Source organism: Pseudonaja textilis, chromosome 6 (genome assembly GCF_049901715.1).
Source record: "Pseudonaja textilis isolate UNSWEBS1 chromosome 6, rPseTex1.2, whole genome shotgun sequence".
Classification (NCBI taxonomy): domain Eukaryota; kingdom Metazoa; phylum Chordata; class Lepidosauria; order Squamata; family Elapidae; genus Pseudonaja; species Pseudonaja textilis.
The window spans coordinates 30,638,626-30,653,546 of NC_141995.1; the positions used below are offsets into that span (position 1 = coordinate 30,638,626).

Below are 14,921 nucleotides of genomic sequence, written 5' to 3' on the forward strand. Positions count from 1 at the left end.
ATCCCGAATTGCCGGGCATCATGCTTTTAGAAGACGGATTCAGGCTGAGGGAGAGACTATTAGTAGGTACATGGCTGCCCTATGAACAGCTGCCTTGCACTGTGGGTTTAGAGACTATCTGGAGGACATGTTGTTAGACCAACTAGTTTGTGGAGTCAGGGATTTAAGGCTACAAAAGTGTCTATTGGCTAAAGGGGATTTAACCCTTAAATTAGCAATTGAAGAGTCTCAAGCTGCTGAACTGTCAGCACGTTCAGCAGCAGAAATTCAGGGAAATCCAATTAGCCAGAGCAGCTCAGCCATCCATTACGATTAATGGATTCCACAGAAGAAGGCTATAAAGAGGCTAGTGGTGTAAATCGCCTCAGGCAGCCCAAAACCAGTCAAAGGGAAAATAGGCCAATCCCCAATCAACCTCCATGGTCTCAGCCCATTTGTCTAAGCTGTGGGGGAAACCACCTCAGGGCATCCTGCAAGTTCAGGAATGCCATTTGTCTAAAATGCCAGAGAAAGGGTCATTTAGCCAGGATCTGTCAAGCAGGAAAGACTTTTGCCCCAAAGCCTCAGACAACTCAGCATTTCCAAAAACAAATTGAAGACTGTTTCACCTGCTATCAAGCCAAGCTGACTAACAAAGGCTCTAACAAAATCAGTGTTTTTGTTTCTATAGAAGGGAAACCTTGCAGGATGGAGGTTGACACTGACTCAGCACTGTCCATCATTTCATGGAGCACCTTGAAACAATTGCTTTCCAGAATGACTAAGAAGAGCTTCAAGGCTACCAATTAACCCTACATAACTACCAAGGCAGAACCATCCCAGTCATCAGAAAAGGCAAGTTTTTTATTCAATTTCAAAATTTTAAAGGTCACTTGCCTTTAGTGGTAGTGGATGGTGCCCTCCCTAGCCTGTTGGGGTTAGACTGGTTCCCTGCCCTTGGCCTCCATATAAGCGGAATCCACTCTATTACAAATGCTGAAGTGGACGCCTTGTTTAATGTCTATCTTGATGTGTTCAGTGAGGAGCTGGGCTGTTACTCAGGAACCCCAATATCTTTCAACTTGGACCCTCTGGCAGAACCAATCTGTCTAAAGCCTCAAAGGGTACCTTTTGCAATCCACCCCAAACTAGATATGGAGCTTGACAAATTAATTAAACAGGGTATATTAGAGCCTGTGGACTTTCCAAAATGAGAAAGCCCAATAGTGACACCCCTGAAGAAAGATGGTAGCTTAAGAATCTGCACAGATTACAAGAGCTCTTTGATTAAATATTTACAAATCATCGCTTATCCAGTCCCAGTTATCCAGCACCTGCTGCATTCTTTTGAGCCAGGAGCCATTTTTGCAAAATTAGACATGTCACAGGCCTATCAACAGTTCCCTGTTGATGACACAGTCGCTAAACTACAAACTATTGTAACACACAGGGGCACTTTTAAATGTAGATGCCTCTAATTTGGCATAAGTATGGCCCCAGGAATTTTCCAATCATTAATGGAAAGACTACTTCAAGAATTACCTGGCATAATTCCTTATTTCGATGACATTTTAATATCTGCCCCTGACAAGCCTCAGTTACTGCAAAGAGTCAAAGGAGTCCTCGTTTCAGAAAGTATGGTCTTAAGTTAAAAAAAGAGAAATGCACTATTGCCACCCCACAGGTCAAATTTTTAGGATACAGAATTGACACCTCTGGTATTCACCCTATTGAATCCAAAGTAAGGACTATTCACTAGGCACCCACCCCAACTAACAAAATCGAGCTCCAGGCTTTTTTAGGACTTCTTAACTTCTATGCTTCATTTTTGCCACATAAGGCTTCCATTGCAGAACCTCTGCATAGACTCTTGGATAAGCAATCCTCCTGGCACTGGGAACCTAAGGAAGCCCATGCTTTCTGTGCAGTCAAATCATTGCTTACATCTGATGTTGTTCTGATCCAATTTAACAAACATTTACCTTTAGTTTCAGTAGCAGATGCTTCACCTTTTGTCATAGGATCCATTTTAAGTCATAGACTGCCTAATGGTTCTGAGGCACCCATTGCCTTTTTCCCCAGAACTTTTTCCCCAGCTGGGCACAACTACAGCCAAATTGACAAGGAGGCTTTGACTGCAGTTGCTTCTGTCAAAAAATTCCATGAGTTTCTATATGGACACCATTTCAAGTTAGTTACAGATCATAATCCTCTGTTAGGTCTTCTGTCAGGCAATAGACAAACTCCTCAGATTTTGTCTCCCAAAATGACCAGGTGGACTTTATTTCTGGCTGCATATTCCTATACACTGGTTCATCGAGCTGGCAAGAGTCTCTGCCATGCTGATGCCCTTAGCTGCTGCCCCCTGCCTGTTCTTGTTGAGAATCCTGCACCAACTAATGCTGTGTTCCTGATCAACGATCTCAACCCTCCCATCACTGCCCTTGATATCGCTGGCCACTCTGCCAGGGACAAGGTAATCTCCCAAGTCCTTGACTGGGTGGGAAGGGAGTGGCCTGCAGTTCCTTATGCCTCCAAATTCGTGCCCTTCAAAACTCGCCAGCAAGAATTGTCTTCTTTGCAAGGCTGTTTACTTTGGGGAACTAGGGTAGTTATCCCTTCCAAGTTGCAAACCTCAGTTTTAAAAGTCCTGCATGAAGGGCATCCCGGCATTGTCAGGATGAAGGCCCTATCTTGCAGTTATATATGGTGGCTGGGCATGGATGCTCAGATTACAAGTTGGGTGAATGCTTGTCAGCCATGCCAAGCTACCAGACCTGCTCCACCAACATCCACTCCAGGCATGTGGGAAGATTCAGGGACCCCTTGGTCCTGGGTGCATATTGATCTGGCTGGCCCTTTTTATGGGCGTACATTCCTGGTGATGGTTGATTCTTTTTCTAAATCGGTAGAGCTGACCTTAATGACCACCACAACTTCAGAAGCTGTCACTAAGGCTCTATCAAGGATAATCACTACCCATGGCCTCCCTGATACCATTGTGTCTGATAATGTCCCCCAGTTTACTTCCTGTGAATTTGAGGTCTTCCTAGCTAACCTGGGAATCAGGCACGCACTTACAGCTCCTTTCCACCAGGCCAGTAATGGTCTGGCTGAAAGGGCAGTCAGGTCTGCTAAGGAGATCCTGGAAAGGCTTGGGCCCATAGATTGGCACTCTAGCCTCACTAAGTATCTTCTAACCCAGCATACGACTCCCTGTGCCACCACTAATAGGTCTCCAGCTGAACTTCTCATGGGTAGACATCTGAGGACCGCTTTAGATAGACTCCATCCATATTACGCCCCAGTCACGCCCCTAGGATCAAATAGCCAGACAAGGGAGTTTGCTGAGAGTGACCAGGTCTATGCCAGGAACAATGCGGGGAACCCTTTGTGGATGCCTGGGTGGATTGTGGCAGTAACCAGTCCTTACAGGGTCCAACTGCAAGATGGGCGTATTTGGCGCCACCATATTGACCAACTTAGAAGGCATTGGAGTTCATCTGCAGATGGCCCTCAGGACGTTCTGTGGCAGAGAAACCACCAGCACCCGAAGAAACTTCCTGTGAACCCGACAACGATACAAGCCTACCTGTGCAATCGTCAGTCCCTCACCCAGAGCCGCCTGAAGCCAAGATGCCAGCTCTGTCGTCACCAGAAAATGCCCGACAAGAAGAGAAGTTCCATCCAGCAGCAGCTCCATTGGAGCCTAAAAGATCTGGGCACCTGTGCAAGCACCCAAGGTACCTAAAGGACTACTCATGCTCCGTGCCGGGGCAAAAGAGTGTTGCATTCGGAAAAGACTGAGCTTAAGTCTCCACTCCAGTCTGTGTTTCCAGAGGGCACACGGACTGTTCCTATTGGCTGATGCCCTTTGACAGCTGGCTATAAAAGGGAGCTGTTAAACGGCATCAGCTGTTGTCTTCCAGCTGGCTGCCTTGTTAGCACGGCAGCCGCAGCAACCCTATATTGTTACAATAAAGTAAAAAGCTGAAGTTTGCTCCGTGTTCACCTCACTTATTCCGCCGCTCTACAACAGTCTGCACAATAGAGACCTTCCGAGCAATGTCCCTGTACTATGTAGTGGTGATCTGAATGTGGCCATCATGTAGGCAAGACAAAATGGCAGCTTCTTATGCAATTATGCCATGCAGAGGCACAAAAGAGCAAGTCATTTCAGAACTCTAGAAGACACTGGTGTTCTTCAAAAGATAAGACCTGATAGGACCAAGTGGGAGTGGGGAAAGGCTTGTTTGGGACCCAAGGCATAGGAAGTAGAGCATGAAGTATCTCAGGGGTGGAGAAGGTCTTGGGAGGCCAAGGAAGGTGGGCCTAGGCTTGTGCTAGGCCTCCAATTACTTCCCTCATCCAGAAGGCATGCTGCACTCTGCTTAATGAATTTCACTTTGAGACGTTTCATTTAACAACTGCCATGACATTTGATCATAATGGACAGGCTCAAGAACTGCCAGCATTGTTTTACTAGAGAAAACATTTTTATCAGTAACACTAGGTTATGGTAATTTCAATTGCTAAGAATGTTGCAACTTTAAGTTCATTGAAAATTAATAGGAAGATAGACTCCACCATCTAGTAATAATAACAATAGCAATAGCACTTAGACTTACATACTGCTTCATAGTGCTTCACAGTCCTCTCCAAGCAGTTTAAAGAGTCAGCATATTGCCCCATATCCTCATTTTAGCACCTCCAAAGGATGGATGGCTGTGTCAACCTTGAGCCTGGTGAGATTTGATCTGCCAAATTTCAGTCAGCCAACAGTCAGCAGAAGTAGCTTGCAGTACTGCACCCTAAACATTGTGCCACCGAGGCTCATAATCAGAGTACCAGGCTGGAATGGGGACAAATGTGCATCTCAGGTGTAAGATTTTCAAGCATCCTGGGACCCATAAAAATGTTCATGGGTGATATTCAAGCAGAAACCTTATTCCAATCTTGTTCAAAATAGTAGTCAGTAAATAGAGAAGGCATGAGAGTCTTAAAAAAATATCTATCATTTTCACGTGACTTTACAACTCCCTTAACTTTTTTATTTGGTTTGGTTTTTTTCAGGTCAAAATAATGATTAAGCCAAGAATTCATTTATATATACAAAATTTTCCATTCACTTCAGAAGAAAGAAAAAGATGGAATCTAGGTTGGCAAATAAAAATAAATTGCTGCATTTTTTTCAAAAGTGAAAGGAAAAAAGTATTAAAACAATTCTTTTGATACACTATAGAAAAATATTGTATATCTATTCTTCTAAACTCTACTAAAGCAAATTTTATAGGCCATGAATGTGGTATTTTTTAAAAAAAAATTTTGATTACCAATGCATCAAAAAAAGCTGAAATCCATTATATTTTGCCCACCCAAGACTGATGTATTTGTAACCTTAAAGCTATAAACATTCTGGTTTAACTTAGTGTCACTGAAATGAAAAATAATTACTCACTGCTAGCTATAAAGTGAGCAAGTTTATTTTGCCAAGGGTAACACTTAACACAAATTTGTAAATAGATGGCAAGTTAAAAATCATGGATATTGTAATCTAGCTAATTAAATTCTGCATCTAATGAAGCGAAATGTATTGACAGCTCACTAAAATGAATTAAGAGGAGCAATAACTGCATGTTGTGGCATGTAATAAAATGTTAGGTGGGGAGTTTATGCAATAAGAATGTCATTGTTAAATTATTCTGGGTCAATCCATTAACATATAACATCCAATTCCTATTCTTTAATCACTGCAGACATTTTGCAAAATTGTTTACTTTGGTCATTCTTTTAATTTTATCCATGCCTAGGAAATGGAACACTTGTTAAATATTGTGAAGGACAATAGATTGATGTCAAATAAATGGCATTGTTATATCAATTCAGATAGGATTTTTTTAAATCACTCAGGTACTTTCAAGCTATAATTTTGTTCATAGAATGAATTTATGTGGCTTCAATAAAATAAATGAAATTCTATGATGAACCATGAACACCTTCTATTCAGGGGCTTATAAGAGCTTTTTATAGAGAATGTGCTCTGCTTTCTCTGCAATTATCAATTTCTTACATGTAGCTGATAAGTTTGCAGGTTCCCTTGACTTATCTATATTACAGCTCTTGGATCATTTTACTGGAAGTCACACTCACATTCACAATATGTGAAATTTCCCCTGCTCCATCACTCTTGTACCATCTACAGAAGAAAAAACTTAAATGAATGCACACATTAGAACAATTTTGATTTTCCCGAACTTTCATCTAGTGTTGCCTGTGGCCTTGAAGAGGAAAAAAAAACATGAAATGGTTACCCCATATAAAGTCTGGAATTTAAAAATCAAACTCTCCTGTTCAAGGAAAAAGTCAAAATGTTCTATTAGGAACATATCACATTGATAGAAAAAAACAGGCTGCAAAAAAGAAAAGTAGAAAGGATGAAGATACTTCATTTCAAACAAGGAACAATATTTTTCACTTAATTCAAAAAATACAAGCATTTCATTTAAATAGCAATTAAAGATACTTAACATTAAATCCTGACCTCTTGCAACATTTAACTTTCTATAAGAATTTTGTGTACTGTAACATTTTACATTCCAAACAAGTCATTCATAGAACATCAACATTGTTAAACTGTAATGATAAAAATCCCCCATGCTGCAGTTCATGATAGGAAAAAAAAATAACTGAAAAATGAAAAAAAAAGTTGTTATTGCTATAATGTCCTTATCAGCATTATTACCTCACAAGTTGTTAGTCCGTTTTTGGACTAAAATTTTGATTTGTTCAAAAATCACATTTTCCAATAGCTGTAATAAAATTATGCTGTTTAATTAGTTCTATTTTTATTTTTAAAAAGTAAAGCAACCTCGATATTGGCAGAGCTGGTTTGTTAAGTCAAGGTTTTACCAAGGTAGTTGGGAAATAATTTCCTCAGAATAATTTGGTCTGTTTTGCTTGACAGAGCATGGAAGGTGGTATGCCGGGAATAAGCAAAGGCTCTTTTTTAATTTTTCTTTTTTAAAAAAGTATTAAGATAGCCAATATGCTTGCCTAATGACCCTGGTCAGAATATATTTCCCAGCTCAATTCAGTGGATTTTATACAGGAGAATATAAAATAGGAAAAAACAAAGAAGCAAGAAGGGAAAACAGATGAATTCTACTACATAGATCAATTTTGGCAACTTTAAGACTTGTGGACTTCAGCTCCCAGAATTCTTCAGCCAGCAAAGTCCAGAAATCTTAAAGTTGCCAAGATTGGAGAACCCTTGCATAGATTGCTAAGGAAAGGAAAAATGCACAAATCTATTTTGTCAGAGATATTATAATAAAGTAAAAAAAAATGTGAAAGAGCAATGTATGATGGGTATACTAAATTATGTCAAAGTTATGAATCAGAACCTCTATATAAATCATATTTTGCAAAAATACGTAATGCAGTTTTGTATAGAGTGTTCATATTATATAAGAGAGAATATCTTTAACAAAAAAGTGCACTATGAGTATGCAGATGAATATGAAAGGGGAACCAAAGCATGAGAGACAGAGGAAAACAATGTTGATGGTTTCACTCTGTTGAATCTTTTCTACTTATTGAAGGAGCATAATGATCAAACCAATATTTGCTGTTTACTTCAGATATGATATGCTGCTAGAAATCATTAATTAGGAATTAAGCTTTGTTAATGGCTTCTGCTTATATTATTGTATAGTCAGAAATTAGTTGTTAAGCATTAATTCTAGCTTAGTAAATTGTAGCCTTGATACTGATTAGTATTAGTACAAAGTTTGTTATCTTGCTTCTGTGTCTTGCTTCTGTTCTTGGCTTCAAAACTAAACACATCCTTGAAAATATAGAAGAAACTGTTACCCTGGAATATCAAGCCCCATGGATAAAGGAACCAGAATAGGGAGTTTCCTGCTGAATCCTGAAAGCATTCTGCTGAATAAACAACTTGGCCAGGGAGAGAAAATGCTCAATAGATAAAGTGGACAGAGGCAGGGCCTGAACAAAGAACATTTTAAAGACCATGTTGGTAACAAACCTTTGTCTCTAATTGGGTAAACATTGTTTCTAATGGGGTAAAATGTATATAAAACTCTGAGCCATTCTCGAGGAGTGTGGCTATTTTTTACATGCATTTTGTCTGTATGTTTTGGATATAGTATTCACTCAGACTTTTTACTTTGGCCATAAATCAAAATCTGTTATTTTTTTGCAAGCCTTATCTCGAGTCTCACTTTCTTTGGTATCTGAGTGGCTCGAGGAAATTTCTGGGACCTTCTCTAATAAAATATACTTAGTCAAGAATCGTTTTTTTTTTTTTTTTGTATTACTGGCTTGACTGCCTCTTCTAGAAAATTTAACCACAGTAAGTCTGCAAGAATCTATACCTATACAGTTATGCCAAGGTAATCAAGCCACATGTATGATCGTAAGGCTGAATTCTATGAATAACTATAACCTGATAGATTACACACTCTATCTTTTATGCTAGATGTCTATGGAGATTCTGAATCATCCAGGTCATAATTATCCTATTGAAAAAGCACCTTTGTGACTTTTATGCTAGAAAAACTCTTGATTTAAAATGATTATGTTGTTTAATTGAAAAGGGGAATTAACTATAATAAAGGAATGGCTAAAGAAGCAGAATACAAAAAAAGTGAAAAATATATTTTTTTAATGGTACACTGCAGTGCGAGGATAAGAACAGAGAGTACTAATTGTTCTGACAAATTGACAACACTATTCTTGTAGAAATACATACCTTTATCTAGGTCATTCATTCATATAGGCTTGGTTAACATCAAGTTCCTAGCAGCAGGTTCTAAAATAGAGCAATAGAGTACTCCAGGTAGGCCAATTAACATATTTTAGGAAAGAAATTGTGCATGGCTGCTGCTCAATCTTATATTTAAAATTATTTCTGCTTTCCCTGAACACTCACAAGTCTTGTACAGGTGAAATTACACTTCATAAACGTTGTTGATCTGGCAACAGGAAATTTAAAAATCTTTCACTTCCAAAAGATGCTGCACCCTACCATCTATATGATTATCCCTGCAAATGCTTACAAACAATAAGCAAATGGACAGATAGATTATGGCAAAATTATTAAAACTCTTTTCAAAATTGTATTCATTAATTGACAAGGCTCTAGAAGTAATTGGGGTAAGCAGTGAATTTGGGTATCATTACTTTTGAAGGAGGATTGTGAATACTGCTTTAGCAATAAGTTAGGCTATTAAAACAATTAAAGCAGTCTGTTAAAAATGTACATATTTGGAATTTTAAATGTTTCATAAATTTTGTGCAATAAAATAGAACTGTGTATTTTTCCCATTAGTATTGGTGTATATGTGTGTGTAGCAATAGCACTTAGTACTTTATAGCCCTCTCTAAGCAGTTTACAGAGTCAGTATAATGCCTCCAACAATCTGGACCTCATTTTACTGACCTCAGAAAGATGAAAGGCTGAGTTAATCTTGAATTGGCAGGTGTAATCAGTATATTAGGTAGGCATGAGTCCTAATTTGAGCCATTCCTTAAATAATACAGATTTTCAGAAAGATTTAGTAACTTGCTGTGCTTACAGGAAGAGTGAAATCGTTCTCAATTGAAAATAATTATTACTCCCATCTATAGTTGAATATATTATTTCTCCTCCCCTAAGGCACTTTGGAGGAAATGAGCTCAATATGCTAGATACAATAATCGGCAGTAGGAAAAAAAACCAATAGCACATATACCATAAGAAGGAAATTATGGCTTTAAAAATTGTATAGCTTTGAATCAAGAACTTAATAACCCTAATTATGTTCTACTGATACCATCTTTACTCAGTTATAATGTCTTTAGTTTTTAATGGAGTTGATTTCAAAAGATCCTTTTCCTGTAACATGTAAAAGATGTTGAAATCATAATGAAATCATAGTCTATTGGTAGTTTTCCAAATTTTTAATTCTCATGATAAAGACATTTGTTCATTTATTGGTTCACAAGTGAAACTCCTACAGTTGCAATTGTACATATACAATTTATCTTTCTATAACCATTAGGTATTTCATTGCAATGAAAGACTGGGGAAAAGCTCAATAAACATTGTTAGATTAATTGTTCAAGTGGGAATTAGTATCCAAAGTAAAGATTTAAAAAAAAGATTTCTCAAGGCAGACTGAAACAACATGAGTGCTTTAGCAGCATGATAGATATATTCTCATAAAGATTTCTAAAAAGTATACTTGCATGCAAAAGTGTAGGCATTTTTGCTAAAACTATATATTTAAATTAAAATTTCAGTGAACAGAAGCTGACATGTCCTCTTTACTATACAAAGTTAATCATACTGTCTGAAAATTTTAATGAATTCTTATTATTTATGGCCAGTTATTTACCAATTCAAATTTTAAAAAAGGACAATAAATACTTAAGGTGCAGAAGTTAACTGTTGTGGAGCGAAGGAACGGATGAGGCTTAGACCAGAGCATACAAGTAACAGACTTTATTCAAGGGAATAAAGGGTTGTCGTGTCTGCCAGCTAACAAGGCAGACTGCTAGCGAACAACAACGGCTGGCTCTGCTCGACAGCCGGCTTTTATAGCCGACTGTCAAACGGAGCCAACCAATGGGAGCTGCTGATGCTCCCGCTAAACAGAGGACCTGGTTGGGAACTCCAACCAGTCCCAAAGACATAACACCCTCCCCTAGCTGGGCGCATGCATAGTCTTTGAGGTATGATGGTGGACTGCGCTGGCGACCCGAACGTCGAAGCTCTGGGGAACTGCTGGTGGGCATCGAGTCCATGGAGCACGGCTCCGAGGCCGCCGTGGTGTCCTCTTGGTTTGGCACTGGATCCTGGGAATGAAATGTCTCCCCTCGTTCGGGCTGGCTCCGCAGAACGTCTCGGTCTGGATGACTGGAACGGGGTATGCGCTAACCTGGAGATAACGGTTAAGTGTCGTCTTGTAGTCAGCACAAATTCTCAAACTACCGTCCTTTTTGAGTGGGGTGACAATGGGGGTCTCCCACTTGGCGAAATCTGTGGGTTCAATTACCCCTTGTTTGAGAAGTTTGTCTAGTTCCGCGTCTAATTTGGGGCGGATGGCAAAGGGTACTCTACGGAATTTCAGGTGGACAGGAACTGCCTGGGGGTCTATGGAGAAAGAGATGGGTGTGCCATTGTAGCAACCCAGCTCGCTACTGAAAACATCTGAATAGTCAGAGAACAATGTGTCTACATCAGAAGTTGAGACAGCATGAATCCCTGTTATGTTAAGGCCAAGAGAGGGGAACCAATCTAACCCCAGAAGACTAGGGAGGGTACCATTAACCACCACTAAAGGCAAATGGCCTTTGAAGGTTTGGAATTTAACAAGGAACTTGCCTTTCCCGAGGACAGGGATGTTCTTGCCTTGATAGTCTCTCAGAGTGAGGTGGCACTTTTGCAGCTGCTTCCTGGTCAGTCTGGGTTGAATTTTTTTCAGGGTATCCCAGGAGATGATTGAGAGCTCTGAACCGGTGTCCACCTCCATGGTACAAGGTTTACCTTCTAGGGAGAGAGAGAGTTTAATCTTATTAGGAGTTTGGGACGTGTGGTTGGCGTGGTAACACGTGTAACAGTCTTCTACTTGCCTTTGGAGGCTAGGAGATGAGGGAAACTTCTGGGGAGGAGCGCGTGCTGCCTGGCAGACTCTCGCAAGGTGACCTTTCTTGTGGCAGTTAAGGCAGCTGGTGTTTCTGAATCTGCAAGATGCCCGGGAATGGGAACCCCCGCAAGTTAGGCACAAAGGGACCTGTTGTGGGCCACTGCTGTTTCTCTGTCTCGCTCCTACCTGTGGCTGTTTCAGCTGCTTTAGGTGATGGACATCTGCAATTTCAGAGGGGTCAGCTTCGCTCATCACCTCCTCTGAGTGGACGGTGGAAGTGCCAGGCTTTGGCGCGGTGCCTTGAATCTCAGCTGCTGACTGGATGGACAGTTCAGCAGCTAGGGCTTCCTCCACCGCTTGGGAAAGATTTAGATCTTTCCTGGCCAGTAGACGTCGTTGGAGTCTCTGATCTCTTACCCCGCAGACAAGTTGGTCAAGAAGCATGTCGTCTAAGTAGTTCTTGAACTCGCATTGAAGAGCAGCTGTCCTCAGGGCTGCCATGTACTGGTTGATGGATTCCCCCTCGGCTTGCTTCCTCATCCTGAATGCGAAACGCCTTGCGATCTGTGAAGGTTTTGGGGAATAATGGTTAGAGAGTGTTTCCTGTATTTCGTTCCACGGGACGTTTCTGATCTTACGTGGTGCGAAGAGCGCCGTGGCGATGTCGAAGACCTCAGCCCCACAGTAGCTTAGGAAGTATGACTTCTTCCTATGTTCCGCAGCATCAGCCAGATCAATGGCATCCAGGAAGTGATTGAAGCGGTTCTTATAGGAGTCCCATTTTTCCTCACTGGGTTTGAACGGTGGGAATGCCGGATTGGCATTCATTTTGGGACCCTCAGTCTCTTGGCAGAATAGGCTGTCTCTCTGGGTGGTCGTGGCCCTTTGGATTTTTTTTTGCGCTTATTTCGAGCGCTGGCGGCTGCGGCTGCAGCGCCCAAGACTCACTCTGTGAGTTTCAGCCTCGTGAAGGCAGTTTAAATTTCACGCTCTCAGTGCGCGTTGGCGGCGGTGGCTAACAGCGCCGTACTAGCTTCAATGACTTCAGCTCAGTGGTAACGGTTGAAATTCGCACTCTCTTGGGGAGCGTTGGCGACTGTGGCTACAGCGCCGTGCCTTGCTTGAGAGATTTGAATTCAAACGACAGCGGTTTGAATTACGCGCTCTTTTGCAAGCGAGGCGGCTGAGGCTGTCAGCGCCGTGACTTTCAGCTCCAATCACAGCGGTTTGAGCTCGAGCTCTCTGTGAGCGAGGCAGCTATGATTCAACACCGTGGTTTCAGCTCTTTTGGTTCTGGGTGCTTCTGGCTAGCCTGTATGTCACATCCCATCCTCGTCGCCAGTGTTGTGGAGCGAAGGAACGGACGAGGCTTAGACCAGAGCATACAAGTAACAGACTTTATTCAAGGGAATAAAGGGTTGTCGTGTCTGCCAGCTAACAAGGCAGACTGCTAGCGAACAACAACGGCTGGCTCTGCTCGACAGCCAGCTTTTATAGCCGACTGTCAAACGGAGCCAACCAATGGGAGCTGCTGATGCTCCCGCCTAAACAGCGGACCTGGTTGGGAACTCCAACCAGTCCCAAAGACATAACATTAACAGTGAAAGCTATCCCAAAATCTTTATACTCTCTTAAAAATATTTCTTGGTGAATTATGTTTCAGATTATTGACCCTCTGCAATATGTAAATTCAACTCTGCTTGCAAATATTTTGCATGACAAGGTCTAATGCCTGCCTCTACCTGCAAATATAAAGCTACTCCCTAATGATTTAGGTTAAAAAAAATTCTGAATACATTTGTAACTTAAGAAGGCTTTTAACCCTTAGATGTTTTTGAGTGTTAATTTCTGAGACTTCCAATTCATAATAACCCTTTTATTCTATTGTTGCAGAAGTGTCAAACTTGCCAGATGTGTCACACGCTGGCCACTTCCACCCACATTTTAGCAAAGGGGGAAATAGTCATGATATGTCATATGATGACAACATGATGCTGAAAGTTTGACACCCCTGTATTGTTGTATCTAACATTGTACCCCAATACTGTATTCTGCCAGAAAATTCTTTGTCTTCAAATGCATGAACTTACTTTTAAAAACTTTAGTTCAACAGCCACCCCCATCGTAGAATTTTAAATACAATAAATTCATAGTTAAATAGAAAAATATATAATATTGATCAGTCTATGTTTTACTCCTTTTATAATGATTTATCATGTGTGATTTGTTTTTACAAACAGTGGGTCAGCACGCTTATTCCACGATCCTTTATAATTTCAAGGTTGCTTTCCTGATTAAGTTCTTACATGTGATTATTTAAAGTGGGGGAGGTTCAATGTTATCTCTTTATGCCTGCTGGCACTGAGTTGAATTTGATATTTTAACACTACAATGCATTATTGTAATTGCTAGTTTTTAGGGTACTCTATATTATCACTGTAAGGACTGGAACTTTGTTTTTCTGGTTTAAACCTTTGAGCTGCATTGGAAAATATATTTTCTCTTACCTTTATGGATATCTAAGTCTCAAAATCCAAGTGCTATGTTGTATCTCATGCCTTTTGATTTGTTCAAAAATTAACTGAGTGAATAAAATATAAGTTCCCAACTTCACATGTTTCCAGCTGTTCTTTTATGTCTTTCTCTTTAGAAATTCTTGAAAGCCCTAAAAGTGTTTCATCCTCTACTGCTTTCCATCTTGATTCTTTATATTTCACTTTTATTTCTTAAAGGGTGGAGGAAATTTCATGTGGCTTTTCAGGGCCCAATCATTGAATAAAATAATACATGTTCTATGAGACTTTCAGATCTCCAGCATACAAAAAGATCTGTGTATTTTATATTGACTTTCAGGACTACCAAATTTTCTGTAGTAACATCTTTCACATTTATCTGGAATGTAACTGAAGAGTAAATTTTATTCAATGGTCTAAAAGACATCTTTTAATAGGTGCCTTCCAGATTTGCTGAACTATAATTCTAAGAAGTCTCAGTCACAATTGTCTGAACATTAGCATTTCTTTAGAAATTAGCATTCTTTCAGAATGCTAAATGCGCTAAACTGGGAAGACTGTATTATGAATTTGCAAAGTGTTGGCTTGATTGGTATACTCTAATGCCCTTTTGAACACCGAAATACTGCAATGTCTTGGTAAAGATATTTGAAGTACACATTGATGCATTCTGAGACATTGTGGGGAGACTTCAAAATAGCCTGTTGGACCTTCTATCTGATGGGGTGGCACTGTAACCACTACCATTCAAACATCAGGTTTTAAATGACAAGGTATT

The 14,921-nt window shown here is 40.2% G+C and overlaps 1 protein-coding gene across 1 annotated transcript; it reads right to left on the bottom strand.

Moving 5' to 3' along the window:
- Positions 1 to 9,820: 9,820 nt before the first annotated feature.
- LOC148125435 (uncharacterized) lies at positions 9,821 to 12,458 on the bottom strand. The gene is made up of 2 exons (XM_087936742.1): positions 11,817 to 12,458; positions 9,821 to 9,877 (listed from the first exon to the last, which is right to left on the bottom strand). The coding sequence occupies exons 1-2, from the start codon at positions 12,456 to 12,458 to the stop codon at positions 9,821 to 9,823; spliced, it is 699 nt and encodes a 232-aa protein (XP_087792868.1).
- Positions 12,459 to 14,921: the final 2,463 nt, after the last annotated feature.